The following is a 27,668-nucleotide window of genomic DNA, read 5'->3' on the forward strand; positions in this document are numbered from 1 at the left end:
ACATCCCCAGACGCTAGGGTTCATCCCTGGTGATGCTCTGCCAGGCTTCTACTGCAACTGTCTTCAGTTCCTGCTTGTTCTTGGGGCATTTTCCCTTCAGTTTTGTCTTCAGCAAGTGAAATGCATGCTCAATCGGATTCAGGTCAGGTGATTGACTTGGCCATTGCATAACATTCCACTTCTTTCCCTTAAAAAACTCTTTGGTTGCTTTTGCAGTATGCTTCGGGTCATTGTCCATCTGCACTGTGAAGCGCCGTCCAATGAGTTCTGAAGCATTTTGCTGAATATGAGCAGATAATATTACCAAAAACACTTCAGAATTCATCCTGCTGCTTTTGTCAGCAGTCACATCATCAATAAATACATAAGAACCAGTTCCATTGGCAGCCATATATACCCACGCCATGACACTACCACCACCTTGCTTCACTGATGAGGTGGTATGCTTTGGCTCATGAGCAGTTCCTTTCCTTCTCCATACTCTTCTCTTCAGATCACTCTGGTACAAGTTGATCTTGGTCTCATCTGTCCATAGGTTGTTGTTCCAGAACTGTGAAGGCTTTTTTAGATGTTGTTATGCAAACTCTAATCTGGCCTTCCTGTTTTTGAGGCTCACCAATGGTTTACATCTTGTGGTGAACCCTCTGTATTCACTCTGGTGAAGTCTTCTCTTGATTGTTGACTTTGACATACATACACCTACCTCTTGGAGAGTGTTCTTGATCTGGCCAACTGTTGTGAAGGGTATTTTCTTCACCAGGGAAAGAATCGGTCATCCACCACAGTTGTTTTCTGTGGTCTTCTGGGTCTTTTGGTGTTGCTGAGCTCACCGGTACGTTCTTTCTTTTTAAGGATGTTCCAAACAGTTGATTTAGCCACACCTAATGTTTTTGCTATCACTCTGACGGGTTTGTTTTGTTTTTTCAGCCTAATGATGGCTTGCTTCACTGATAGTGACAGCTCTTTGGATCTCATATTGAGAGTTGACAGCAATAGATTCCAAATGCAAATAGCACACTTGAAATGAACTCTGGACCTTTTATCTGCTCCTTGTAAATGGGATAATGAGAGAATAACACACACCTGGCCATGGAACAGCTGAACAGCCAATTGTCCCATTACTTTTGGTCCCTAAAAAGTGGGAGGCACATATACAAACTGTTGTAATTCCTACACCATTCACCTGATTTGGATGTAAATACGCTCAAATTAAAGCTGAAAGTCTGCAGTGAAAGAACATCTTGTTCGTTTCATTTCAAGTCCATTGTGGTGGTATATAGAGCCAAAAAGATTAGAAATGTGTCGATGTCCCAATATTTATGGACCTGACTGTATATATATATATATATATATATACACACACACACGTATATTATATACATGTCTGTTCTATATTGTTGTACTTATTCTTTGACTGTTTTGTTTAAAGGAGGGAGGATTGTATTGGGAGCACTGAAGTGTGAGGAGTGACTATGTGGCAATGGCAAATGGTTTACACAGCTCACAGCATCACGGGTCGGGTAGAGGGGGCCCCGTCGCAGAATTTTGCTTGGGGCCCCAGGAAGGTCAGGATCGGCACTGGTCACACCACTTTCACAAGTTCAGTCTATCCAAAACTGAACCCCCCCCCACGTGCCTCTTCCCCTGACTTCTCTGTCGAGATTGATGGCACAGCTATCAGTCCGTCCCTGCTTGCCAGTCCTCTTTTCGTCCAAGTCTTGCTGTTTCAAACTCTGCAACATCTTCAAAACATGCCCCTTCTTAACCAACGACACCATACATATTCCAATTCACTCCCTGGTTATCTCTCGCCCCCAACTACTGCAACTACCTTCTTATTGGCTTTCTTTTACATAGGCTATTTCCACTTCAATCCAGTGTGTTTTGTAGCCCATTCAAACTAATAGGCTGCCAAAATGCAATGCAGGGAAATGCACTGGAATTGCATGGGAATATGCATTTGAACGCATGCATTCTGGTGTGAGACAGCTCTTAGGGGCATACAAGCAAGGAGCTGGCCCCAGGCATCACCAAACCTCTGCACACCACTGCTTAAATCCCTCTTTCCAGCTTCCCCAAAGGTATGGTGCCAGATCCCACCCATCACCCTCAGAGGAATAATACTGATGTAGGTTGTAGGTTTGGTCACGTAACTGCATCAAAAAAGTTAAAAGCAAGAAAATACTGTTTGGAACTAGGTTTGCTAACAAAGAGATCTTTCGTTGCAAAGAGCTATTGCTTTTATTGCTATTGCTTTTAAACTCTGTGATTTTTAGGTTTTTATATTTGCCATCACTTTAAACCAAGGGTTAAAGTGGTAGTAAATCCTGAAAAAAAAAAATTCTGGGCCCCCTGCAAGGAAATGGTTCCTGATCTTCATCTGATCTTCCTTCGGAGTTGGCGGGCTATGGCTAAGCCACGATTACATCACTCCCGCACATACACACGGGAGCCACGATCGCAACACAATCCTCTGAGGGGACCTCAGCAAAATGTATCAACTGTCATCTCCAGGCACTAGCCAGGGTCTGCCGGGCTGCTAGTAATACATACCCCCCCACCTTTCTTTGGTATTTATTAAGGTGTGGGATAGATTTGTGCAGAAGGGCCTCCCATGGATTTCGGGCAAGATTGGTGTGTAAGACCGAACAAAGCATATTATAGACTGGTATTAAGAAGCGTGCTGCCACAGGGCAGATCCACCAAATATGCAATAAGGTGCCCCAGTTGGTACAGCCCCCAAAACAGCATGAAAAAACATTATGAAGAAATTTAGACAGGCGATCATGGGTCATGTACCAGCGGGACAGCTATTTATGGGTGTTTTTTTCCTGAGCACATTAAGCGAGCATTTGCAGGAGGCCAGCCAAATGGCATTCCAGTCCAGTGTATCGAGAGTGGTGCCTATATATGTAAGCCTATGAGGGCCCGTAGAGTCCGTAAGTAAGTGTAAAGGGCGGATACTAGGCCCTTAGAATACTGGTCTTTCCTACAACAGTTTTCGAAAGAAGTCAGATGCCAAGGAGTTTTAGTATGATGTGTGACCAAATCCGAAAGATAGCGCTGTATCTGGTTATAATGGAACTTAATTCCTTCCTGCAGTTCCCAGTGTTCGTGGAGACAGACGAAAAACTTTATACCATCCAAAGAATATAGGTCATAAATATATCTAAAAGATATAATAAAATATTTACAAAAATGTGAGGGGCGTACTCACTTTTGTTTACTGTAGATCACTTTTGTGAGATACTGTATGTATTCATGCTTGCTATGGGGGAACTCAGCAGGAGGGAGGGGCCAGGAGCACTGGCGAGGGACCCGAGTAGAGGAGGATCTGGGCTGCTTTGTGCAAAACCACTGCACAGAGCACGTAAGTATAACATATTTGTTATTTTTAACCAAAAAAAAAACAAGACCACTTTAAAAGCCATAAAGGACCAGAGCAATTTTTTACATTTCCACTATGAGCCTGTTTGGTAATAACTTTGTCATTACCTAAGATAACAAAAGAATACATAGGTCATTTTGGAGAATAAGGCCAGTCATAAATGGAGCAAATTTCTTTCCTGCAACCACGGGTTGTAGGAAAAAAATTAGCTTGATTCCTCCGTCAACACAGACAGTGCTGACAGGGGAATCCCTTCTGCTGGGCCATTCTCCACCGGGAGAAGACAGAGATTATTGCTAGCAGCTATAGCAGCCGCTAGTGATAATTGCAGGTAAAAAAACGGCATGCTGGTTGTACCCAAGTTGATCGATCAACTTGGTACATTCAGCCTGCCCATACATAGTGTATGGCCTGCCTAAGGCTAAGTTTAGAAGTATGGTTAGGGGGTGGCAAAAATGTACAGTTGAGTCACATTTTTGCTGCCTGTCAACTGCCCCCAACCACCTCCCTCTTAAGCTACAAAAGGCAGCCGATTGGGATGTTTACATGCCACAGTCACGATGCTTCATTTTGTGCCCACAGCATAATTTACCCGACATGTAGCAATCGGCAGGCTTGCTGCCCAATCGCTACACATTCAAGCAAATGGGGAATGCAATGCACATGGTTGCGGCGCATTTGTCTGCAAAATTGGGGGCAAAACAGGCAGTAAGGAGGCTTTGCATTGCTTCCTCACTGTCTGTCAGTAACCTTTGGAGTGTGATCTAAATGTGAATTGGGCTTCAGAGGAAAGGGGGAGGTATGTTTAAATCTACCCAAACAGGGCAGTACTATCTTGCAAAAACTATTTTATTTTCAATGTAGTCTATAGACAAAAAGGCATTAAAGAGTTTTTCTTTTCTATTTTGACCAGCGTTATTAAAAACAAAAATAGAAAAAAATAAGGGGAGGATAGCATTACTTTTTAAAGTGCTTTTCCGGATCAGATGTTCACAGTACTATGTGCATCTTCTAGTCATAGGTTCACTTTAAGTCTGGATGACTGCATATGCCTCCTACCAAAGATGAGACGCAGTTACCAACATTTCTTGAAAATCAAAGACACTGTAAACTAATAATCAAAAATTAAACAATACACATTTGCAAATGACAGCTGTAAAATTAAGGCATCCAAAAGAAGCTATTCATTGTAGAAACCTGAGTTGTTTGTGATCTTTAAAATGTATGTATAGCCAAAAAATGTTTTCTTAGTTTTGGATTGGTAGGGGAAGGGTTAAAACCTCTGTCAGGTGTTTAGCTCCAATGGAGAGGTTTCCTCTCACTTCCTACATTTTACCAGGCAGGAAGTAAGGACAAATCTGCAACAGGGAAACATACAACAATATTAAAAAAAAAAACAAAAACTGACAGGCTTTTTAGCCTTCCACCTTATTAATTTTAAACAAACATTTTTTCTCCTGCCTGTGTTGTTTTTGGAGTGATTTCCTCACTTCCTGTCTGGTGAAAAAGTTGTCCCCGGGATAGCAGTAAAAGCCAGACAGGAGTTCTAATCCTTCCACGTCTTATCTAAAAATATTTCCCTTTTCCAATAAATAGCACAATGCATTGTGTAAATTCATTTAATACAAATGCCACTTATTCTTCATGTAGCTCCTTATCTTTCTTATTGATGTTACTCTTATGTTTTTTCTGGCTGGTGACAATTCTTTCATATCCTTCACTATGGGAGAAAGCATAGCTGGACCGTCTTCTGGAATGGTTCCTTTTGAATGTAGAGCGCAGCTCAATGTCATTTAATGCTGGGGTTACCTGGAAAGATTTATTAAAGAGGTTATGTACGGTATATAAAATAAGTTATTTAAGGTGCAGTGTAAACGTATAGGTACATAAAAGGGCATTGCAACATTTATTTAAGAACTATCAGATAACGGAGCCTTCACTGGGTGCAGATCTTTTTTTTTTTTTCGGGTCGGTGGCCAGCGTTCATCGTGATTGACATTGGATCTACTTCGGGGGACATTTATTCCTTGTTTTTTATAAAGGGACTTGTCAAAAACTGTTGTGCTTTTTTTTTCACTTTTTACACTTTTTGGTGAACGAGTAGGAGGACTATGTACTCATTTACATGTACATGTACCATACTCATTCACGGGGGGGGTTAAAGGGGGCTTCCAGATTCCAATAAGTCACCACCCCCACAACCACCGGGCCAGGGTTGTGGGAAGAGGCTCTTGTTCCCATCAACATAGGGACAAGGTGCTTTGGGGGGATCCCCCCTACCCCAAAGCACCCCCCTATGTTGAGGGCATGTGGCCTGTTATGGTTCAGGAGGGGGGAAAAACACACAATAATAACCCAGCGCCAGTGGTAGACTACCCGGAGAGCTCCAAACAGAACGTATAATATATGACTTGTATATTTACCACACCATATATTGGGACATATAGCATAACTTATACAAAAGAGTAGAGGGAGGGAACCATCGAAAATCACCCGTGCAGCCGGACCAACCGTAGCTGGTAGATACAGATCATAACAAGAAAAACACATAAGGTCCAGGGTGTAGTAAAAAGCAGACTGCAACAGGCATAAAATTAAGTAATTTAATCAACCAGTAATAAATAATATGGGGTGACAGTAGTAACTACTGATTTAAACCAAGTTAAAAAGCACTGTTACAGGAAAAAACACAGTAACACAGTAAAACAATATTAAAAATCACAATTTCACAGTAATAGAAAATTGATAAGTGTTGCACTAAATATCAACATGTGCTTAAAATGGGGGACAGTCAGCCTTGAACAACGGGAGACCATCACAGGAGATCCATCCTATTACACCAAAAAGATGCCCCACAGGAGACACTGGGTGAAGTGGCAAAAACGGAACACAGTACTCAAAGCAGGAGGCAGTGGGTAAAGTGATGAAGGCAGAACAAGGTACTCACAGCCAAACGAGAACGCTCACAGCTGCCTCGTTTATGGAGAAAACTGGCATCATGCAGGGGGGCTCACCGGCTCAAGCAAACTGTGAAATGACCGCAGCGTGGATGGTGCAAAAACCTCCGCCATGCGGAGAGCAGCCTAGCCGGAGCTCCGTTGCAGTGAGAGATGACGTCAGCACAGGGGAGCCGCTGGAACGTCAATGGAAGAAAACAAACCGCTGACCTGTCGGGTGGTGTCTCCACAGAGGTGAAAAACTCCTCAGTAGAAAGTGGTGACACTGCACTGGGATCAGTCATGAAACTGAACAAGGGGGAAATAATAGTGGCGGCAGGCTGATGGAGCTCACATCTGCCTTAACAGCCTGGGGGTCATCCGGAAGACTCACCGCGAGATCACTTTTATCGGTGGCGGCAGAGGGCCCCCCTGCCTCGCTCCGGTGCCCTCCGCCGCTAACCGCAGCCGTTGGCAGAGGTGATCAGATCCTTTCTCCTCTGTGGCATGGAGACAAGTGAGGAGAAAATGGCCCCCACCGTCAAAACGTCGCTTCCGCCCATAGCTCTTAAAAGACCATTTTTTTAATTGCATTTTAGTGTAAATATGAGATCTGGGGTCTTTTTGACCCCAGATCTCATATTTAAGAGGTCCTGCCATGCTTTTTTTCTATTACAAGGGATGTTACACATGAAAATGGTGTACAAACCACACGTGTGAGGTATCGCCGCGATCGGTAGGCCGAGAGCAATAATTCTAGCCCTAGACCTCCTCTGTAACTCCAAAACATGCAACCTGTAGAATTTTTTAAACGTCGCCTATGGAGATTTTTAAGGGTAAAAGTTTGTCGCCGTTCCACGCAGGGCCGTCTTTAAGGCAGGGCTAAAGGGGCAGCTGCCCTGGGCCCCATCCTTGTTGTGGGGCCCAAAGCAGCTGCTTCATACTTGCCAACTATCCCAGTCTAAATTCCCTTGTCCCTTGAAGTTTTAGTCCTGTGCTGTGTCCCGATATCTCAGTGTGAAGTGCTGTTACTAATGCTGCCCAGATATTGTGCCCTATTGACTCACCTGCAGACCCTATGTTTACATGCAAATAAACTGCATTGATATGTAAATAGTGTCAGAATTAAAATGTAAATAGCGGCAGATCTGCGGTATTGATATGTAAATAGAGGTGGCATTCATATGTGTATCATGCCCCCCTGATGTCATATCCACCATCACTTTTGCTGAATGCTACGCACTGGGGAGGTAAAGGGGTATGCTTGAAAGTCCTGCATACAACTGTGGTCATTAAGCCTAACATCAGCCTGTTCTGCAAAGGTAAGCAAATTAGAGATGGAATCCTTTTTCAAAATACCATGGTGCCACAGCAACGTGAATTTTGATGCATGTGAATACGCACATTTCAGCAGATGTGTGCGGGTGTCATTAACAAATAATGGCACTGCTGTGTATCTGCTAAAGGGCAGCACATTTCTGTGGTGTCAGGAAAGGGATTTTGTATGCGTTCACACACACAAATGTGAACGCAGGCTAAATGTCTCAGTTACATTGGTGGTCAGTGTAAATCTTCTCATTACATTGGGGCTTGGTGTACAATCCTTTCATGCACATTAGTGGCTAGTGTAGAAACTCCTCTTTATATTGGTAATTGGTAAAAAAAATCCAAACTTGCATTTGTGGTCAGTTGCGAATCCTCCCTTACATTGATGGTCCACGTAGAAGCCCACTTTAAATTGGTGGTGAGTGTAAATCCCCCCTTACATTGGTGGCCAGTGTAGAAATCCCCCTTTATTGGTTGTTGAAGAAAAACTCCCCCATTACATTGGTTGTCAGTGTAAATTCTTCATTGCATAGGTGATCAGTGTACCTTTCCCTTTACATTGTTGATAAGTGCAGAATTGCTCTTACATTGGTGGTCAGTGTAAATCACCCTTTACATTGGTGGTCAGTGTAAATCCTCCCTAACCTTGGTGGTCGGTGTAGAAGTGTCACCTTACATTTGTGGTCAGTACAAATCTCCTCAACAATGGTTCTCAATGTAAATTCCCCCTTACATGGAGGTTATTGTACATTCCCCTTACACTGGTGATTGGTGTAAATCCTCCTATTACATTTGTGTGAATGCAGAAATCCCTCTTTGGTGGGTGGCGTAAAATCCCCCATTACATGGTGGTCAGTGCAAATTCCCCTTCACATTGGGGATCAGTGCAAAACCCCCTCACATTGGGGGTCATTGTAAATTCCCAATTACATTGGTGGTCAGTGTAGCATCCCCCACTATATACTTGCCAAAGATTTCCAGCTTTGCTCTACATGATTCAGAATTTGCCACAGTGTATTGCCTCCTAACTAATCCCATCCCCCCAGCATTGCCACTGATCAACCCCCACCCCCTCCACCAGCATTGCCATTGATCCCAGGAATCCTAGGACCCCTAGGAGTTTTCTGTCTATTGATGGATCCCATCACCTCCCCAGTCCATGGTGTGCAGGCAGCGAGGAGATAATGTGCTGTAATCTTTAGCAACCAATCAGTGAGCAGTAATGATATGCATTAACCTCTTGTAGCCAATCATTGAGCGGTAAGGATATGCAGTAACCTCTAGCAGCCCATAAGTTAGCAGTTATAATGTGCAGTAACCTCTAGCAACCAGTTAGTGAGTGGTAACGATGTCCAGTAATTTCTAGCAACCGATCAGTGAGTAGTAATGATGTACAGTAATCTCTAGCAACCAATCAACAAGCAGAAGTCATGTGCTGTAACCTATAGCAAAATAATCAGTGGGCCATAATGTGTGCTGTAACCTTTATCAGCCAGTGAGTGGTAATGATACACTGTAACCTCTGGCAACCAATCTCAATCGCTGCCTGATCTGATTCAGTAAACTGATTTTGAGTCTAGCTGCTATTTATTGTATGTCTCAGAGCAAAATTGCATGGGGGGGGCCAAGAAAATGTTTGCCCAGGGTCCAATCAATAATCAAGACGGCCCTGATTTCATGAGCAGGCGCAATTTTGAAGCGTGACATGTTGGGGATCAATTTACTCAGCGTAACATTATCTTTCACAATAAAAAAAATTGGGCTAACTTTACTGTTGTCTTATTTTTTAATTCAAAAAAGTGTATTTTTCCCAAAAAAAGCACGCAAATTCGGTGTGACAAAAAGTATTGCAACGACTGTCATTTTATTCTCTAGGGTGTTAGAAAAAAAAATGTATAATGTTTGGGGGTTCTAAGTAATTTTCTAGCAAACAACCCTGTTTTTAACTTGTAAACAACAAATCTCGAAAAGAGGCTTGGTCCTTAAGTGGTTAATGTGCAGTGTCATCAGAATAAACATTTTCAATACAGACAAAGAATCTGTATAACTGTGCAAGACTGAAGGTAAGGCTGGATCTTTGAGCCACCACCTTCCATAAAAGATCAGTTTGGCTGATCAGAAGGCTGTCTTTTATTTAATTAGACAATAAAACTTAACTTTGCATGCTGTAGACGTATCCTTGTTGTTATGCTCATATATAATAACATCTCAACATCTTGACTTGACTTACCAAATGGCTCCTATTAAGGACTAGTCTGTTCCATATGCGACAGAAGACAGAAGGAATGATGCTTACAAATACACCCAACAGCAAGATAAGCCACATATATATACTGTCGATGGAATTTACCATTGCCCCTAAAAACATAAGAAAGGTTTAATTTTAAACGATAGACTTACAATTTTTGAGAACATTTTCTGTAGGTCCAGAATCCTGGAAGGTCAATACACTGGAGTTTTGTCATGCAAAGTCCTGCATTCAGAAGTTTTGGTGCACTTTCAGAAAGTGCACCAAACCCGCAGGATATAATAGAAGTCTATGGCTCAGTGCAGCTACCTAGCAGGAAAGCGGCAGGTACACAGTGTGAAAGCAGTCTAATAACCCTTTGTTAAAAGTGACAATAACAATATGCTGTTGCAATATTGCAGTGTATTTGATGTTTAACCCCTTCATATCCGCGCTATAGCCGAATGACGGCTACAGCGCGGATCTACTTTGCCAGGAGGCCATCAATAGATGTCCTCCCCTTTGCACGCTCCACACGTGCCCCCTGCACCCTGGCCCCTTACCACGTGATCAGCTGTCAGCGAATTACAGTTGATCGCGTGATGTAAACAGAAGATCGGTAACCATTTTTTTACTTCTCACGCTGACAGCGCGAGGAGAAAAGAAGCCAATCACCGGCTTCAGAGCAAAGGACATTGGTCCGGAAGAGGCGAAGCTGCCTCATCTGTGCCCACCAGTACCTCCTGCCAGTGCCACCTGCCATTGCCCACACAGTGCCACGAATCAGTATCCACCAGTGCATAAGTGCCAACAATCAGTGCCACCTATCAATGCCCACAAGTGCCACCTATCAATGCCCACCAGTGGTGCCAATCATTGCTACCTAGCAGTGCTGCCAATCAGTGCCACCTACCAGTGCTTCCAATCAGTGCCATCTAGCAGTGCTGCCTATCAGTGTCACCTACCAGTGACGATCAGTGCCCATCACTGCCACCTATCAATGCCCATCAGTGCCAGCTATCAGTGCCACCTATTAGTGTCCTTCAGTGCCACCTCTCAGTGCCCACCAATGCCACCTATCAGTGCCCACCAGTGCCACCTCATCAGTGCCCACCAGTGCCGCCTTATCAGTACCCATTAGTGCAGCCTGTCGGTGCCCATCAGTGTAGCCTCATCAGCGTACATCAATGAAGGAGAAAAATTACCTGTTTGCAAAATTTATTAACAAAATATAAAACGTGTTGTATTTTTTTTTTTTTTATTTCAGTCTTTAATTTAAAAAAAAAAAAATAAAAAACCCAGAGGTGATCAGATACCACCAAAAAAGCTCTATTTGTGGGGGAAAAAAAAAGATAATTAATTTGGGTACAGTGTTGCATGACCATGCAATTGTCGTTCAAAGAGTGACAGCGCTAAAAGCTGAAAATTGGTCTGGGCAGGAGGGGGGTTTAGGTGCCCAGTAAGCAAGTGGGTAATACATTGTTGTTTTCCTCTTCCAGCTTCTGCTGACATCACTCTCCAGGCTGCTAGAGAGGTCCCACGCAAAGTGCACTTGGTGTCATTCTGCCTAGACAGGTGCCGGCACTACTGAGGAATAGGGATGAGCCGAACACCCCCCGGTTCGGTTCGCACCAGAACCTGCGAACGGACCGAAAGTTCGCACGAACGTTAGAACCCCATTGACATCTATGGGACTCGAACGTTCGAAATCAAAAGTGCTCATTTTAAAGGCTAATTTGCATGGTATTGTCCTAAAAAGGTTTTGGGGACCCGGCTCCTACCCCAGGGGACATGTATCAATGCAAAAAAAACTTTTAAAAACGGCCGTTTTTTCGGGAGCAGTGATTTTAATGATGCTTAAAGTAAAAAAAAAAAAAGTGAAATATTCCTTTAAATATCGTACCTGGGGTGTGTCTATAGTAGGCCTGTAAAGTGGCTCGTGTTTCCCGTGTTTAGAACAGTCCCTGCACCAAATGTCATTTTTAAAGGAAAAAATCTCATTTAAAACTGCTTGCGGGTTTAATGTCATGTCGGGTCATGGCAATATGGATGGAAATCAGTGAGACAAACGGCATGGGTACCCCCCAGTCCATTACCAGGCCCTTTGGGTCTTGTATGGATATTAAGGGGAACCCCGCACCCAAATTAAAATAAGGAAAGGCCCTATATACTCTGAACAGCAGTATACAGGCGGTGCAAACAAGACAGGGACTGTAGGTTTGTTGTTAAGTAGAATCTCTTTGTAATTTTGAACGGGTAAATTTTTAAAGCGTTTAGCTCCAGCCAAAAAATCTTTTTTAAGCTTTTTGGAAAACATAGGGAAGGGTTATCACCCCTGTGACATTTGTTTTGTTTTGACATTTGAGGGCTTAACACTGTAAGCCCTCACAGGGCCCTGCTGTGAAATATTAGATCAAGAATTGTAATTACATGCCCCTGTTGAACAGGAGCTGAAAAATTAGGCCTTAGGCACTGGTGCTGGTGCCACAACACTGCAACCCCTTACAGACACTCTAGTTGGAACGCAGGAACGAGCCCTGCTGCAAAGTATTGCATCAAAAATTGTAATTACACGCCCCTGTTAGACAGGGGCAGAAAAATTGGGCCTTAGGCACTGGTGCTGGTGCCACAACACTGCAACCCCTCACAGACACTCTAGTTGGAACGCAGGAACGAGCCCTGCTGCAAAGTATTGCATCAAAAATTGTAATTACACGCCCCTGTTAGACAGGGGCAGAAAAATTGGGCCTTAGGCACTGGTGCTGGTGCTACAACACTGCAACCCCTCACAGACACTCTAGTTGGAACGCAGGAACGAGCCCTGCTGCAAAGTATTGCATCAAAAATTGTAATTACACGCCCCTGTTAGACAGGGGCAGAAAAATTGGGCCTTAGGCACTGGTGCTGGTGCCACAACACTGCAACCCCTCACAGACACTCTAGTTGGAATGCAGGAACGAGCCCTGCTGCAAAGTATTGCATCAAAAATTGTAATTACACGCCCCTGTTAGACAGGGGCAGAAAAATTGGGCCTTAGGCACTGGTGCTGGTGCCACAACACTGCAACCCCTCACAGACACTCTAGTTGGAATGCAGGAACGAGCCCTGCTGCAAAGTATTACATCAAAAATTGTAATTAACACGCCCCTGTTAAACAGGGGCTGAAAAATTGTGCCTTAGGCACTGGTGGTGGCGCCCAGAACCAAAAATGTTCTTACAAGCTATCAGCGTGATGATTGAGGAGGAAGAGGATAATTACTCAGGGATAGTCACTCAGCATCAGCATAGGCAGTCTTTGAAGGGATCTGAGATTTCAAAAAAAATTATTCGGTTACATCAGCATCAGGTGCTTGGTAGCTGGTGGTGATCCAAGACTCGTTCATTTTTATGAAGGTCAGCCGATCGACCGAGTCGGTGGACAGACGCACCCTGTGATCGGTTACCATGCCTCCAGCAGCACTGAATGTGCGTTCCGAAAGAACGCTGGATGCAGGACAGGCCAGTAGCTCAATTGCATACTGTGCAAGCTCTGGCCAGTGATCCATCCTCAAGACCCAGTAACCCAGAGGATTTTCGGTGGGAAAGGTGTCCAAGTCTGATCTTGCCCCTAGGTATTCCTGCACCATGTAAAACAGACGCTGGCGATGGTTGCTGGAACCGATCATACCTTGGGGCTGCGGACCAAAAAATTGTCTGAACGCATCGGTCAGACGGCCACCTTCTCCACCGCTCCTTCTTTGACTGACCGAAGCCTCAGCAACACGTTGTCCAGAAACAGGAGTTTGTAACCTCCCAGTCTCTGGGAACGCATTGCACAGACCTTTCTGCAAGGCCTCCCGAAGATGTTTCATCCTCTGCTCCCTCTGCGATGGCAAGATAAGGTCCGCAACCTTACCCTTGTAACGTGGATCAAGGAGGGTTGCCAGCCAGTATTGGTCCTTCTCCTTGATACCATGAATACGAGGATCCTTACGCAGGCTTTGCAGGATCAGGGAGGCCATGCAGCGTAGGTTTGCTGAGGCATTCGGTCCGGAGTCCTCTGGGTCACTAAGGACGACAACGTCCGCAGCCACCTCCTCCCAGCCACGTACAAGTCCATGTGTTTCTTGGGACTGATCCCTTAAAGACTGCTGCTGATGCTGAGTGCCAGGCTCCACCTCCATACTGACACAATCTTCCTCCTCCTCCTCCTCCTCCTCGTCCTCTTCCTGTGTGATCGGCGGGCACGCAGGAACACTGTCTGGATAAAGGGGGCCTTGAGAGCTAAGGAAGTCCTCCTCTTCCTGCCTCTGTTCTGCCTCAAGTGCCCTGTCCATTATTCCACGCAGCGTGTGCTCCAACAGGTGGACAAGGGGGACAGTGTCACTGATGCATGCACTGTCACTGCTCACCATCCTCGTGGCCTCCTCGAATGGTGACAGGACAGTGCATGCATCCCTGATCATGGCCCACTGGCGTGGGGAAAAAAAAAACAAGCTCCCCTGACCCTGTCCTGGTGCCATAGTCGCACAGGTACTCATTGATGGCCCTCTGCTGCGTGTGCAGCCGCTGCAGCATGGCCAACGTTGAGTTCCACCTGGTGGGCATGTCACAGATTAGGCGGTTCTTGGGCAGGTTAAACTCCTTTTGGAGGTCCGTCAGCCGAGCACTGGCATTATATGACCGGCGGAAATGCACACAGACTTTCCTGGCCTGCCTCAGGACATCCTGTAAGCCCGGGTACCTGCCCAAGAACCGCTGCACCACCAAGTTAAGGACGTGAGCCAAACAGGGCACATGGGTCATTTGTCCCTGTCGGAGGGCAGAGAGGAGGTTGGTGCCATTGTCGCAAACCACCATTCCTGCCTTAAGTTGGCGTGGCGTCAACCACCTCTGAACCTGCCCCTGCAGAGCTGACAGAACCTCTGCCCCAGTGTGGCTCCTGTCCCCCAAGCACACCAGCTCAAGCACCGCATGGCATCTTTTGGCCTGCGTACTTGCGTAGCCCCTTGAACGACTACGGAGCACCGCTGGTTCTGAGGAAGAGGCCATGGAGGAAGAAGAAGAGGAGGGGGTGGAGGAGAGAGGTGTGTCACAATCAGCATTTTGGAGGCGTGGTGGCGGAACAACCTCCAACACTACTGCACCTTGTCCTGCATCCTTCCCAGCTGCCAGCAGAGTCACCCAATGTGCCGTGAAACTTAGGTAACGTCCCTGTCCATGCCTGCTGGACCATGAGTCAGCGGTAATATGCACCTTACCGCTGACCGCCCTGTCCAGCGAGGCATGGACATTGCCTTCCACATGCCGGTAGAGAGCCGGAATCGCCTTCCGTGAGAAAAAGTGGCGTTTGGGTACCTGCCACTGAGGAACCGCACATTTCACAAACTCACGGAAGGGGGCAGAGTCTACCAACTGAAAAGGCAGCAGTTGAAGTGCTAGCAATTTTGCCAAGCTAGCATTCAACCGCTGGGCATGTGGATGGCTGGGAGCAAACTTCTTTCGGCGGTGCAGCAGCTGGGGCAGGGAAATTTGCCTGGTACAATCTGACGTCGGTGTACCAAAAGCAGATTGCCTACAAGTACTTGGCTGTGACACACCTAATTCTACACCTTCATTCCTCTCACTGCAGGTCTCAGAGAGGACTGGAGGTCTAGTGGGGTTGGAAATCTCAGCTGATGAGGAGCAAGGAGAGATCCTCTTTGTTCTTTGGTGTGGGTCTTTTAGATACGCTTGCCAACGAACTGCATGGCAGGTCAACATATGTCTGGTCAAGCATGTGGTACCCAAGCGGGAGATGTTTTGGCCACGTGAGATACGCTTGAGACATATGTTGCAAATAGCAGCGGTGCGATCTGATGCACTCGTCTCAAAAAAGGCCCACACCAAAGAACTTTTTGAATAACGCGCAGAGACTGCAGCGCCCTGCACATGTGGAGCTTTGGGGTGTGATGCAGTCAATGTGCTGCCCTTAGGCTGGCCCCTGGAGGGCATCCTGCCTCGTTGGTGATGTGCCGCCTCCTCCTCCTCCTCCTCCTCCTCTCTCCTATCAGGCACCCACGTTGAGTCAGTGACCTCATCATCCCCTCCCTCCTCATCACTGGAGCAAACCTGGCAGTATGCTGCAGCAGGGGGAGCATGACTGCCAGATTGCTGTCCTTCTTGGGCACCCCCTCTGTCCGTGCTCATGTTACTGCCTTCATCGAGCTCAGTATCATCATCAGAGCCTTCCAAACGCTGGGCATCCTCCTGGAGCATGTACCCAACACTGTGGTCAAACAGTTCGAGGGAATCCTCATAAGGACATGGTGGAGCTAGGGAAGGAGTCACTGATGACATTGAGCTGAGGGAAGAGGCCGCTGCTTTGCCAGACAAAGCACCCTGGGCATGGGTGAGAGAGGATGAGGAGGATGAGGACGGCTTGGTCATCCACTCGACCAAGTCTTCCGCATGTTGCGGCTCAACACGGCCAGCTGCTGAAAAAAAGGCCCAGCGTGTCCCATGGCCACGTGCTGATGAGGATGCACCGTCTCCACGACCAGCACTAGACACAGAGCCTGCTTGCCCTCTCTTATTGGCTTGTGACTGTCTGCCTCTCCTTCTTGGCCTTCCAGACATACTAATGGCCTGTAGCTGCACTAAGCTGGGATAGAACACCAGTAATTTTCTTCAGGTAGCTTTATATACTGTAACCAGACAAGCCTGCCTGTCAGTAGGAAGATAACAGGAACGGATCTAGCTGAACACTGTGAGCAGGACGCACTGTACTAAATGTAAATAGTCTAGCTGCCTGACCGTGGTACTAATAGGATCAAATAGAACACCAGTAATTTTCTTCAGGTAGCTTTATATACTGTAACCAGACAAGCCTGCCTGTCAGTAGGAAGATAACAGGAACGGATCTAGCTGAACACTGTGAGCAGGACGCACTGTACTAAATGTAAATAGTCTAGCTGCCTGACCGTGGTACTAATAGGATCAAATAGAACACCAGTAATTTTCTTCAGGTAGCTTTATATACTGTAACCAGACAAGCCTGCCTGTCAGTAGGAAGATAACAGGAACGGATCTAGCTGAACACTGTGAGCAGGACGCACTGTACTAAATGTAAATAGTCTAGCTGCCTGACCGTGGTACTAATAGGATCAAATAGAACACCAGTAATTTTCTTCAGGTAGCTTTATATACTGTAACCAGACAAGCCTGCCTGTCAGTAGGAAGATAACAGGAACGGATCTAGCTGAACACTGTGAGCAGGACGCACTGTACTAAATGTAAATAGTCTAGCTGCCTGACCGTGGTACTAATAGGATCAAATAGAACACCAGTAATTTTCTTCAGGTAGCTTTATATACTGTAACCAGACAAGCCTGCCTGTCAGTAGGAAGATAACAGGAACGGATCTAGCTGAACACTGTGAGCAGGACGCACTGCACTAAATGTAAATAGTCTAGAAGATAACAGGAACGGATCTAGCTAAACTGAATACAGTGTATATATATATATGCAACACCTGGGATGCATATATATACACAATACACTGTAAGTGCAGCTAACTGACTGACTGTTCTGCCTAATCTATCTAACTCAAATCAAATGACACTGTCTGTCTCTCTCTCTCTCAATGAACGCCGGAACACACACTACACAGGGCCGCCGTGCAGGCGGCCTTATATAGTGTGGGGCGTGTACTAAATCCCCTGAGCCATAATTGGCCAAAGCCTCCTTGGCTTTGGCCAATTATGGCTCTTTGTTCAGGCGGCGCTGTGATTGGCCAAGCATGCGGGTCATAGTGCATGCTTGGCCAATCATCAGCAAGCAATGCACTGCCATGCCGCAGTGAATTATGGGCCGTGACGCGCCACACGAATTTGGCGCGAACGGCCCATATCGTTCGCAATTCGGCGAACGGGCGAACAGCCGATGTTCGAGTCGAACATGGGTTCGACTCGAACACGAAGCTCATCCCTACTGAGGAAGCATCGGCTTATGTGGCTCCTGCTCCTTCCCTGTCCGCCTGCTTCCTCTGCTGCCAGCTCCATGTATTCTGATGCTCTGGAATGATGAGTTGGCAACCTATTGATTGCGATCTGGGCTTGCCGACCTACCAACCCAAAGCATGGGCATGCGCTTGCCTGATTTGAGGTCACAGGCCATGAGTTCGGCACTCCTGCCATAGAAGGACCACCCTGAAAAAAAATGGTTTCTTCAACAGAAGAAAAAAAATCTTCTTCAACAGGAGAAGTATTTATTCCTATAATCATCAGCTCCATAAAGGGCCATAATGTGGTATTTTTCTGTTCTAAACTATTCTTATGAAGAACATCTGAACTGGGGAGAAAATAGCCTAGTTACTTTGATTTTGCCAGCATTCGCAAAGAAGGAAAGTATTTGCAGATTGCCGGGTGATAGCATTGCATTTTTTTTTCTTATATACACCCCTCATTGTACCCAAAGATCTTTTGGGAGAAAGAAAGGGTACTATGCAGGTCAGTAAAATCCTGCTGCAACCTACTGATTTTTTTCCAATCCAAAAGTTTTACGTACTTTTTAAAGTTAGAGTTTTAGTATGAGATGAGCATAAAGTAGCAACATCAATGCTGACAAAGACATGCACCTTTACTCAGGGCCAGTGCTACCCATAGGCAAGGTAGGCACCGGCCTAGAGCGCACGTCAGTTGAGGGCGCCGCAGCCTGGTTCAGTGCCCCTACCTCCACTGCCCACTCACCCACCCGCCACTCGCCTGCTGCAGTGTGCACATCCCCCGCCCGCTGTATTTCCTGTATGAGGTGGGAGGAGGAGTTATGCTAGGTCTGCCTCACCTCCTGCCCATGTCCCCACTGCCTTCCATGTGCCATAGTCTTCCATGTGCCATAGTCTTCCTGCCTTCCATGTGCCAAAATCTTCCGGCCTTCCATGTACCATAGTGATCCTGCCTTCCATTTACCATAATGATCCCTTTTTCCTGCTTTCCATGTACCATAGTGCTCCTTCCTGCCTTCCATGTGCCATAGTGGTCCTTCCTTCCTGCCTTCCATGTGCCATAGTGATCCCTCCTTCCTGCATTCCCTTGTACCATAGTGTTCCTTCCTTCCTGCCTTCATTGTACCATAGTGATACTTTCTGCCTCCCATGTGGCATAGTGATCCTTTCTGCCTTCCAGGTGTTATAGTGATCCTTCCTGCCTTCCAAGTGCCATAGTGATCCCTCCTGCCTTCCATGTGCCATAGTGACCCTTCCTTTCTTCCATGTACCATAGTGATCCTTCTTGCCTTCCATGTACCATATTGATCCCTCCTTCCTTTCTTCCATGTACCATAGTGATCCTTCCTGTCTTACATGTACCATAGTGATCCCTCCTTCCTTTCTTCCAAGTACCATAGTGATCCTTCCTGCCTTCTATTTGGCATAGTGATCCTTTCTGCCTTCTAGGTGTTATAGTGATCCTTCCAAGTGCCATAGTGATCCTTCCTGCCTTCCATGTGCCATAGTGATCCTTCCTTTCTTCCATGTATCATAGTGATCACTCCTTCCTTTCTCCCATGTACCATAGTGATCCCTCCTTCATTTCTTCCATGTACCATAGTGATCCTTCCTGTCTTCCATGTACTATAGTGACCCCTCCTTCCTTTCTTCCATGTACCATAGTGACCCCTTCTTCCTTTCTTCCATGTACCATAGTGATCCTTCCTGTCTTCCATGTACTATAGTGACCCCTCCTTCCTTTCTTCCATGTACCATAGTGACCCCTCCTTCCTTTCTTCCATGTACCATAGTGATCCTTCCTTCCTTTCTTCCAAGTACCATAGTGATCCTTCCTTCTTTCCATGTACCATAGCGATCCCCCTTCCTTTCTTTCATATACCATAGTGATCCTTCCCTCTCACTCCCTAAGGGTTGGTTCATACTGTAGTACTTATTCTTTGGCTCCATCCGAGGGTTCCTCAGCTCCTTCATAATCCTCTATTTTAGGCTCTCTGCCTATTTTTAGTATATACAAAACCAGATCTATTGGAAGTAGATTTCTAAATGATTGTGTTAAGGTTTATATGTATCCCTGACACTCCAGCTTGTGGCACAGCAATCAAAGCATACTTTATAGGTACAAGGAAGCCCAGGTTTTGTTTAACCATGGCTCTTAAGCCCCTCCCATGATCATGTTTGGTGACACACACTTTTTGCTGCAGCGCACATCTCCCTGAATTCCTTTATTCTCAAGTTCAAAAGTTGGGAGTTATGCATAAACGTGGGCAGGGCAAAGGGGGTGGAGTCAGCAGGGGGGCGGCAAAATTTGGTTTCGCCTAGGGTGTCAAAAATCCTTGCACCAGCCCTGCCTTTACTGTACAAAGGAATCACCTTACTGGTTTTTAAAATGAAGTAATTTGTCCCACACCTCACAGCAGCTACATAGGCTGTTATGATTGTATAAACATTCTTAATACCATTTATTCAATTACACCAGGCACATATTTTATATTTTTTTAAAAGCTAAGGCAGCTTTTGTAAGATGAAAGAATCATATATATATATATATATATATATATATATATATATACTGTATATATATATATATATATATATATATATATATATATATATATATATATATATATATATATATACAGTGGGTAAATTAAGTATTGAACATGTCACAATTTTTCTAGATAAATATATTTCTAAAGGTACTATTGATATGAAATTTTCACCACATGTTGGTAACAACCCATGCAATCCATACATACAAAGAAACCAAAACAAATATGTTCAAAAATTAAGTTATGTGTAGTAAAATGGAATGACACAGGGAAAAAGTATTGAACACAATATGTATGTATTGGCATAGAAAGCCAAGACACCAGCTGAAATCTATCAGTAATTCTAAAGCAAACTTGCCCCTCGTAAGTGCAAATTAATACCAGCTGGTTCAGTCTCAACTGATGGGCTATAAAAAGGTGTCTCATTACCAAGGTGTCACACAAGAAACATCTCACGATGGGTAAAAGCAAAGAGCTCCCTCAAGACCTTCACAACCTTATTGTTGCTAAACATACTGATGGCATTAATTCCAGTGAGCACTGTTGGGGCCATAATACAGAAGTAGAAAAAACATAATTTCACCATAAATCTGGCCACGACCAGGTGCTCTTTGCAAGATTTCTGGCAGAGGAGCGAAAAGAATTATCAGAAGAGTTGTCCAAGACCCAAGGTCCACCTGTGGAGTCATTCAGAAAGACCTGGAATTAACAGGTACAATTTTTTCAAAGAAAACAATAAGTAATGCACTCAACCACCATGGCCTGTATGCCCGCTCACCACCCAAGACTCCATTGCTGAAGAAAAAAAAGTTTGCTGCACAACATTTAGACAAGCCTGTGAAATACTGGGAGAATATAGTCTGGTAAGATGAGACCAAAATGTAACTCTTTGGATGCCATAAGACACACCATGTTTGGCGGTCAAATGGCACTGCACATCACACAAAAAACACCATACCAACAGTGAAGTTTGGAGGTGGGAATATCAGGGTGTGGTGCTTTTTTTCAGCATAAGGTACTGGCAAACTTCATATTATTGAAGGAAGGATCAATGGAAAAATGTACCAAGACATTCTTGATAAAAATCTGCTGCCATCCACCAGGATGATGAAGATGAAACGAGGGTGGACATTTCAGCAAACAATGATCCCAAACACAAAGCCAAGGAAACTCTCAATTGGTTTCAAAGAAAGAAAATAAAACTGCTAAAATGGCCCAGGCAATCACCTGACTTGAATCCAATAGAAAATCTATGGAAAGAACTAAACTTTAGAGTCCACAGAAGAGGCCTTCACAAATCTTCACAAAAGATTTGAAGACTGTGGGAAGAATGGGCCAAAATCACACCTGAGCAATGCATGCAACTAGTTTCTCCATACAGGAGGCGTCTTGAGGCTGTCATTACCAACAAAGGATTTTGTACCAAGTATTAAATTTCATTTAGTGTGTTCAATATTTTTGCTCTGTGTCATTTCATTTTTATTACACATAACCTAATTTCTGAACGTATTTGTTTTGGTTGCTTTGTATGCATGGATTGCATGGGTTGTTACCGACATGTGGTGAAAATTCCATGTTAATAGCACTTTTAGAAATATATTTACCTAGCAAAATGGGGACGTGTTCAATACTTATTTTACCCGCTGTATACAGTGCATTTGGAAAGTATTCACAGCGTTTCACTTTTTTTCACATTTTGTTATGTTACAGCCTTATTCCAAAATTGATTACCTTTATTATTTTCCTCAATATTCTACACACAATACCCCATAATGACAACATGAAAGAAGTTTGTTTGAAATCTTTGCAAATTTATCAAAAATAAAAAACGCAAAAATCACATGTACATAAGTATTCACAGCCTTTGCCATGACACTTAAAATTAAACTCAGGTATGTATGGTAGAGTGGCCAGACAGAAGCCACTCATCAGTAAAAGGCACATGACAGCCCACCTGGAGTTTGCCAAAAGGAATCTGAAGGACTCTCAGACCATGAGAAACAAAATTCTCTGGTCTGATGAAACAAAGATTGAACTCTTTGGCCTGGATGGCAAGGGTCATGTCTGGAGTAAACCAGGCACCGCTCATCACCTGGCCAATACCATCCCTACAGTGAAGCATGGTGGTGGCAGCATAATGCTGTGGGGATGTTTTTCAGTGGCATGAACTGGGAGACTGGTCTGGATCAAAGGAAAGATGAATGCAACAATGTACAGAGACTCTCTTGATGAAAACCTGCTCCAGAGCACTCTGGACCTCTAACTGGGATGAAGGTTCATCTTCAAACAGGACAACAACCCTAAGCACACAGCCAAGATAACAAAGTACTGGCTACAGGACAAATCTGTGAATGTCCTTACGTGGCCCAGCCAGAGCCCAGACTTTAACCCAATTGAACATCTCTGGATAGATCTGAAAATGGCTGTGCACCAACGCTCTCCATCCAACCTGATGGAGCTTGAGAGGTCCTGAAAAGAAGAATGGGAGAAAATGCCCAAAAATAGGTGTGCCAAACTTGTAGCATCATACTCAAACAGACTTGAGGCTGTAATTGGTGCCAAAGGTGCTTCAACAAAGTATTGAGGCTGTGAATACTTACAGTCCTGTGAAAAAGTATTTGCCCCCTTCCTGATTTTTTATTTTTTAGCATATTTCTCACACTTAAATAATTCAGATCACCAAACCAAGTAAATCCAAGATGCAGTTTTTAAATTATTATTTCATTTATTAAGGGAAGAAAGCTGTTCAAACCTGCCTGGCCCTATGTGAAAAAGTATTTGCCCCCTCCCATGCTGAATCATGATTGAACTGTGATTAAACACAAGTTTTTGGAAAGCTGAGTTAAATTTCACTTGCCACACCCAGGCCTGATTACTGCCAGACCTGAGAATCAATAAATCACATAAATAGAAGCTGTCTGACAAAGTAAGGCATGCTAACAGATCACAAAAAGCCACACATCATGCCACAATCTAAAAAAAATAGATTAGACACAAAGTAATGTACATGTATCGGTCTAGGAAGGGTTTCAAAGCCATTTATAAGGCTTTGGAACTCCAGTGAACCACAGGAAGAGCCATTATCCACAAATGGAGATAACTTGGAACAGTGGTGAACCTTCCCAAGTGTGGCCGGCCTACAAAAATTACTCCAAGAGCATGACGACGACTCATCCAGGTCATAAAAGAACCCAGAACAACATCTAAAGAACTGCAGGCCTCACTTTCCTCAGGTAAGATCAATGTTCATGATTCAACAATAAGAAAGAGACTGGGCAAAAATGACATCCATGGGAGTTCCAAGGCCAAAGCCACTGCTGACCAAAAAGAACACAAAGGCTCATCTCACATTTACCAAAAAACATCTTGATTTTCCCCAAGACTTTTAGGCAAATATTCTGTGGACTGATGAGGTAAAAATGTTACTTTTTGGAAGGTGTGCGTCCCGTTACATCTGGCATAAAACTAATACAGCATTTCATAACAAGAACATCATACCAACAGTCAGACATGGTGGTGGTAGCGTGATGGTCTGGGGCTGCTTTGCAGCTTCAGGACCTGAACGACTTACCATAATTGATGGAATTGTGAATTCTGAGCTCTGCCAGAAAATCCTAAAGGAGAATGTCCGGCCATCAGTTTGTGACCTCAAGTGCACTTGGGTTATGCAGCAGGACAATGATCCAAAACACAACAGCAAGTCCACCTCCAAATGGTTCAAACAAAGCAAAATTTAGGTTTTGGAGTGGCCTAGTCAAAGCCCAGACTTGAATCCAATTGAGATGCTTTATCATGACCTTACACAGGCCGTTCATGCTGGAAAACCCTCCAATGTGGCTGAATTAAAAAAATTCTGCAAAGAAGAGTGGGCCAAAATTGCTCCACAGCAATGAGAAAGACTCATTGCCAGTTATTGCAAATGCTTGATTGCAGTTGTTGCCGCCAAGCGTGGCACAACCAGTTATTAGGTTTAGGGGGCAATTACTTTTTCACATAAAACCAGGCAGGTTTGGACAGCTTTTTTGCCTTAATAAATTAAACCATCATTTAAAAACTGCATTTTGTACTTACTCGGGTTATCATTGTGTAATAATAAAATTTGTTTGATGATCTGAGTCATTTAAGTGTGACAAATATGCAAAAAATAAATAAATCTGAAAAGGGGGCAAATACTTTTTCACACAACTGTATGTACATGGGATTTTTGTTGTTGTTTATTTTTATTCAATTTGCAAAGATGTCAAACAAACCTCTTTCACATTGTCATTATGGGGTATTGTTTGTAGAATTTTGAGGAAAATAATTAATTTAATCAATGTCAGAATAAACTGTAACATAACAAAATGTAGAAAAAGTGAAGTGCTGTGAATACTTTCCGGATGCACTGTATATAAGATATATAAGGCTGCTCACTTTGGTAACCTAATACAACAGAAAATACTTTATTAAGAGTTTTACCCAGATAGTTAAAATATTGCATGCTGGTTTGATACGCAGATGGCAGAGTGGTTACATATGATATCACAAAGTAGCTGACAAGGGATATCCCAAAAGCGAGGAAAGCAAACACAGACCATGAAGCAACTGCCAAGACAGCCTGTTGGAAAAAATAAAAATGTCACACGTATACAGAATAATTCTGAACATATTTTCAGTAACAGTAAGATAAATAGTAACATTATTTCCATAAAATATTTGTAATAGCAAGAGTGTAATAAGCGTCCCACCTCGTGAAACTCTACGGCACTGTAAACCAAAACCACTTTCTGCCACCTGAATTCTGTCACAGCCAACATTTACTTGGCAAGTTTACATTTAGCACTTTTACAACTTTACATTTAGCAAGTGTGGTACATACAGGCATACTTACGTGTTCTTGACCCAAAGGAGCTTACAATAAACTTGCTTACCATACATACCATACCATGCTTACCATACCAAACATTTGATTAAAAATATGTAGCGCTACTTCAGTCCCAACGTGAAAATATATTTTTTACGTCCAAGGCTTAAATGAACACAAACAAGCAAGACTGAGTACAACAATGTGTACATATAAAGTGCAGAGTGAAACACAAAAAAGTAATCCAATCTCACATAAGAAGCATCCAACCTCACGTGACACAGTATATAAATAAATTGTGAATAATGTCACATGATAATAACGGTGTCCAATCAATCAATATTGAGCATCTAACATATACTAAACCACCAAAAAGTCAAAAATAATAGCATTAATGTTCACAAATGTACGTTTCACAGATGCAATAGAACAATGCGACCTCCCACAATTTAACAAAGTGCAGTGTGCGTGATCAAACAAAATAACTGAAGAACCATATATTCACAGGTAAGCAATTCACAACTGCAACCTCCAAGCAAAAAAATTAATGAAATTAATACAGGGTGTAATGCGCATATAATCAAAAATTAATATAATCACAGGTATGCGATTCACAGATGCGATAATTAGATGCGACTAAAAAGATATATTTTTTTTAGCAAAGTGCAGTGTGCATATAATAATAATATTAATGAAATTCTTGCAAAGTGTAATGTGCATATAATCAAAAAAATTCACAAGTATGCAAATCACAAATGCGATATTTAAATACAACAAAAAAGATATATAATTTCTAGCAAAGTGCAATGTGCATAAAGAGCTAATGAACAGGCAAATAAATAATATTCAGTCATGAATATAGTGAAATAAATAAATTATCCAAATGTGGAGCGTTATTAGAAGTCGCAGTCACATGTGTTTGGACTGCACTTGAATCTTTTTACTTTTATATCACTTCACGTTGAGTTGCGAACTCACAGTTAATTGGATAATTCATTTATTTCACTATATTCATCACTGAATATTATTTATTTAAGGGTAGGAGGAGCCAGGTGCCGACGCTTCTCGGGGTCGGCCGAACCCGGAAGCCTTACTGTTCCTGCTGATATTTTTGTTTTAAATGTAAGTCGCTACATTTGTTACAATAAACCTTAACTGAATTACTACACTATGGGAGCATCTTCTTCTTCCTTATTTTCATTCTGGGGTTTGTGTGAGCGGTGGTGAATACTATAGAAAGCCTGACCCACGCACACCCTCCGGAGGAGGGGGACAGTCTCTGGACCTTCATCCCCTGCATAGAAGCATTACCATCTGCTTGACTTGGCCCATTGGGGGCCGCTATTTGAGGTGAGAGGCTGGGGGAAATACCTGTGTGCTGCACCAGTTTTGAAGTGAAAGATTACAGCACTAATGCTGGCCATACACTATGCGAAAAATCGGCCGAACACATTTTCGAAAAACGAACGTTCGACCGCGACCGCAAACGATCGTGCCATCATGTAATGACCGATAAATTGTTCAGTGGACATGAATAAATAATTTTTTGTTCGTTTTTTTACATATACCTAGTGCAGACAGTTCGGACGGGAAACACTTTAACCTTGCAATTTATCGTACGTTCGGCAGAAATTTTCCAAACTTCCCGTTCGTTTTTTCTCCACAAAAACGTCACAAACGATTATCGATTTGTGCCCATTAACTTGCCGAAAAACGAACGAAGTGTCTATACGAACGATTTTTTGGCCGATTTTTTGTATAGTGTATGGCCAGCATAAGTCACCTTTTCTGGCACGTTACTATTGACTTTTATGGACATTAAGAGTCACATTGCATGGAGCAACATTTAATTGGACTCAATCACTATATTTGTCACAGTTTTTGCATTTTTTTAGGTGGGAGGGGCGTTCATTTTGGGGTCAATATTGGAGTCGTATTTATACATGCATGATTTTTGCACAATTGTCACTTTGTTTTGCACTTGATCACTTATGCATAGATATGGAGTACTAAGTCGCATCCTTTAATCAAGCATTGCATTGCAGTTTTTTTGCTTAGATTGTGAGGAACTGTATTCCATTTATTCACCAGTAATATTTATTATTATTTTTAGGTTATATTTTGCACGTTGTGGATTTTAGAAACATCAATGCACATTGTATGATTTATATATTTTGAGAAATATTTGTTCACCATCAATACCTGTTTTAATATTTTGGTCATAGTTTTACATGGTGTGTTTTTAGGAACATTACACACACTGTTTGATTTTTATATTCTCACTAGGAATAGTAACTAGCACTTAGCACATTAATATAGTTTGGCTGTTTTGAAACAGGAGATGGTAGTAGTCTACATTAAAGTGTAGTGTTCACATCGAAATTGTATATACACTGGTCTATGGTAACTATCTGTAGGTGCTTATTGGTTGTT

At 43.5% G+C, this 27,668-nt stretch overlaps 1 protein-coding gene across 1 annotated transcript in view; it reads right to left on the minus strand.

Annotated features, from left to right (window-relative positions):
- Positions 1-1,418: 1,418 nt before the first annotated feature.
- LOC141106122 (phospholipid-transporting ATPase IC-like) overlaps positions 1,419-27,668 on the minus strand; it is a 210,469-nt gene continuing 184,219 nt past the window's right edge. The window contains exons 26-28 of the mRNA XM_073596570.1: positions 24,851-24,989; positions 9,881-10,008; positions 1,419-5,197 (exon numbers count right to left, since the gene is read on the minus strand). Of these exons, the coding sequence (XP_073452671.1) occupies positions 5,024-5,197; positions 9,881-10,008; positions 24,851-24,989 (441 nt within the window). The 3' untranslated portion in view covers positions 1,419-5,023. The remainder of the gene's footprint in view (positions 5,198-9,880; positions 10,009-24,850; positions 24,990-27,668) is intronic.

This window comes from Aquarana catesbeiana, linkage group LG01 (genome assembly GCF_042186555.1).
Source record: "Aquarana catesbeiana isolate 2022-GZ linkage group LG01, ASM4218655v1, whole genome shotgun sequence".
NCBI lineage: Eukaryota > Metazoa > Chordata > Amphibia > Anura > Ranidae > Aquarana > Aquarana catesbeiana.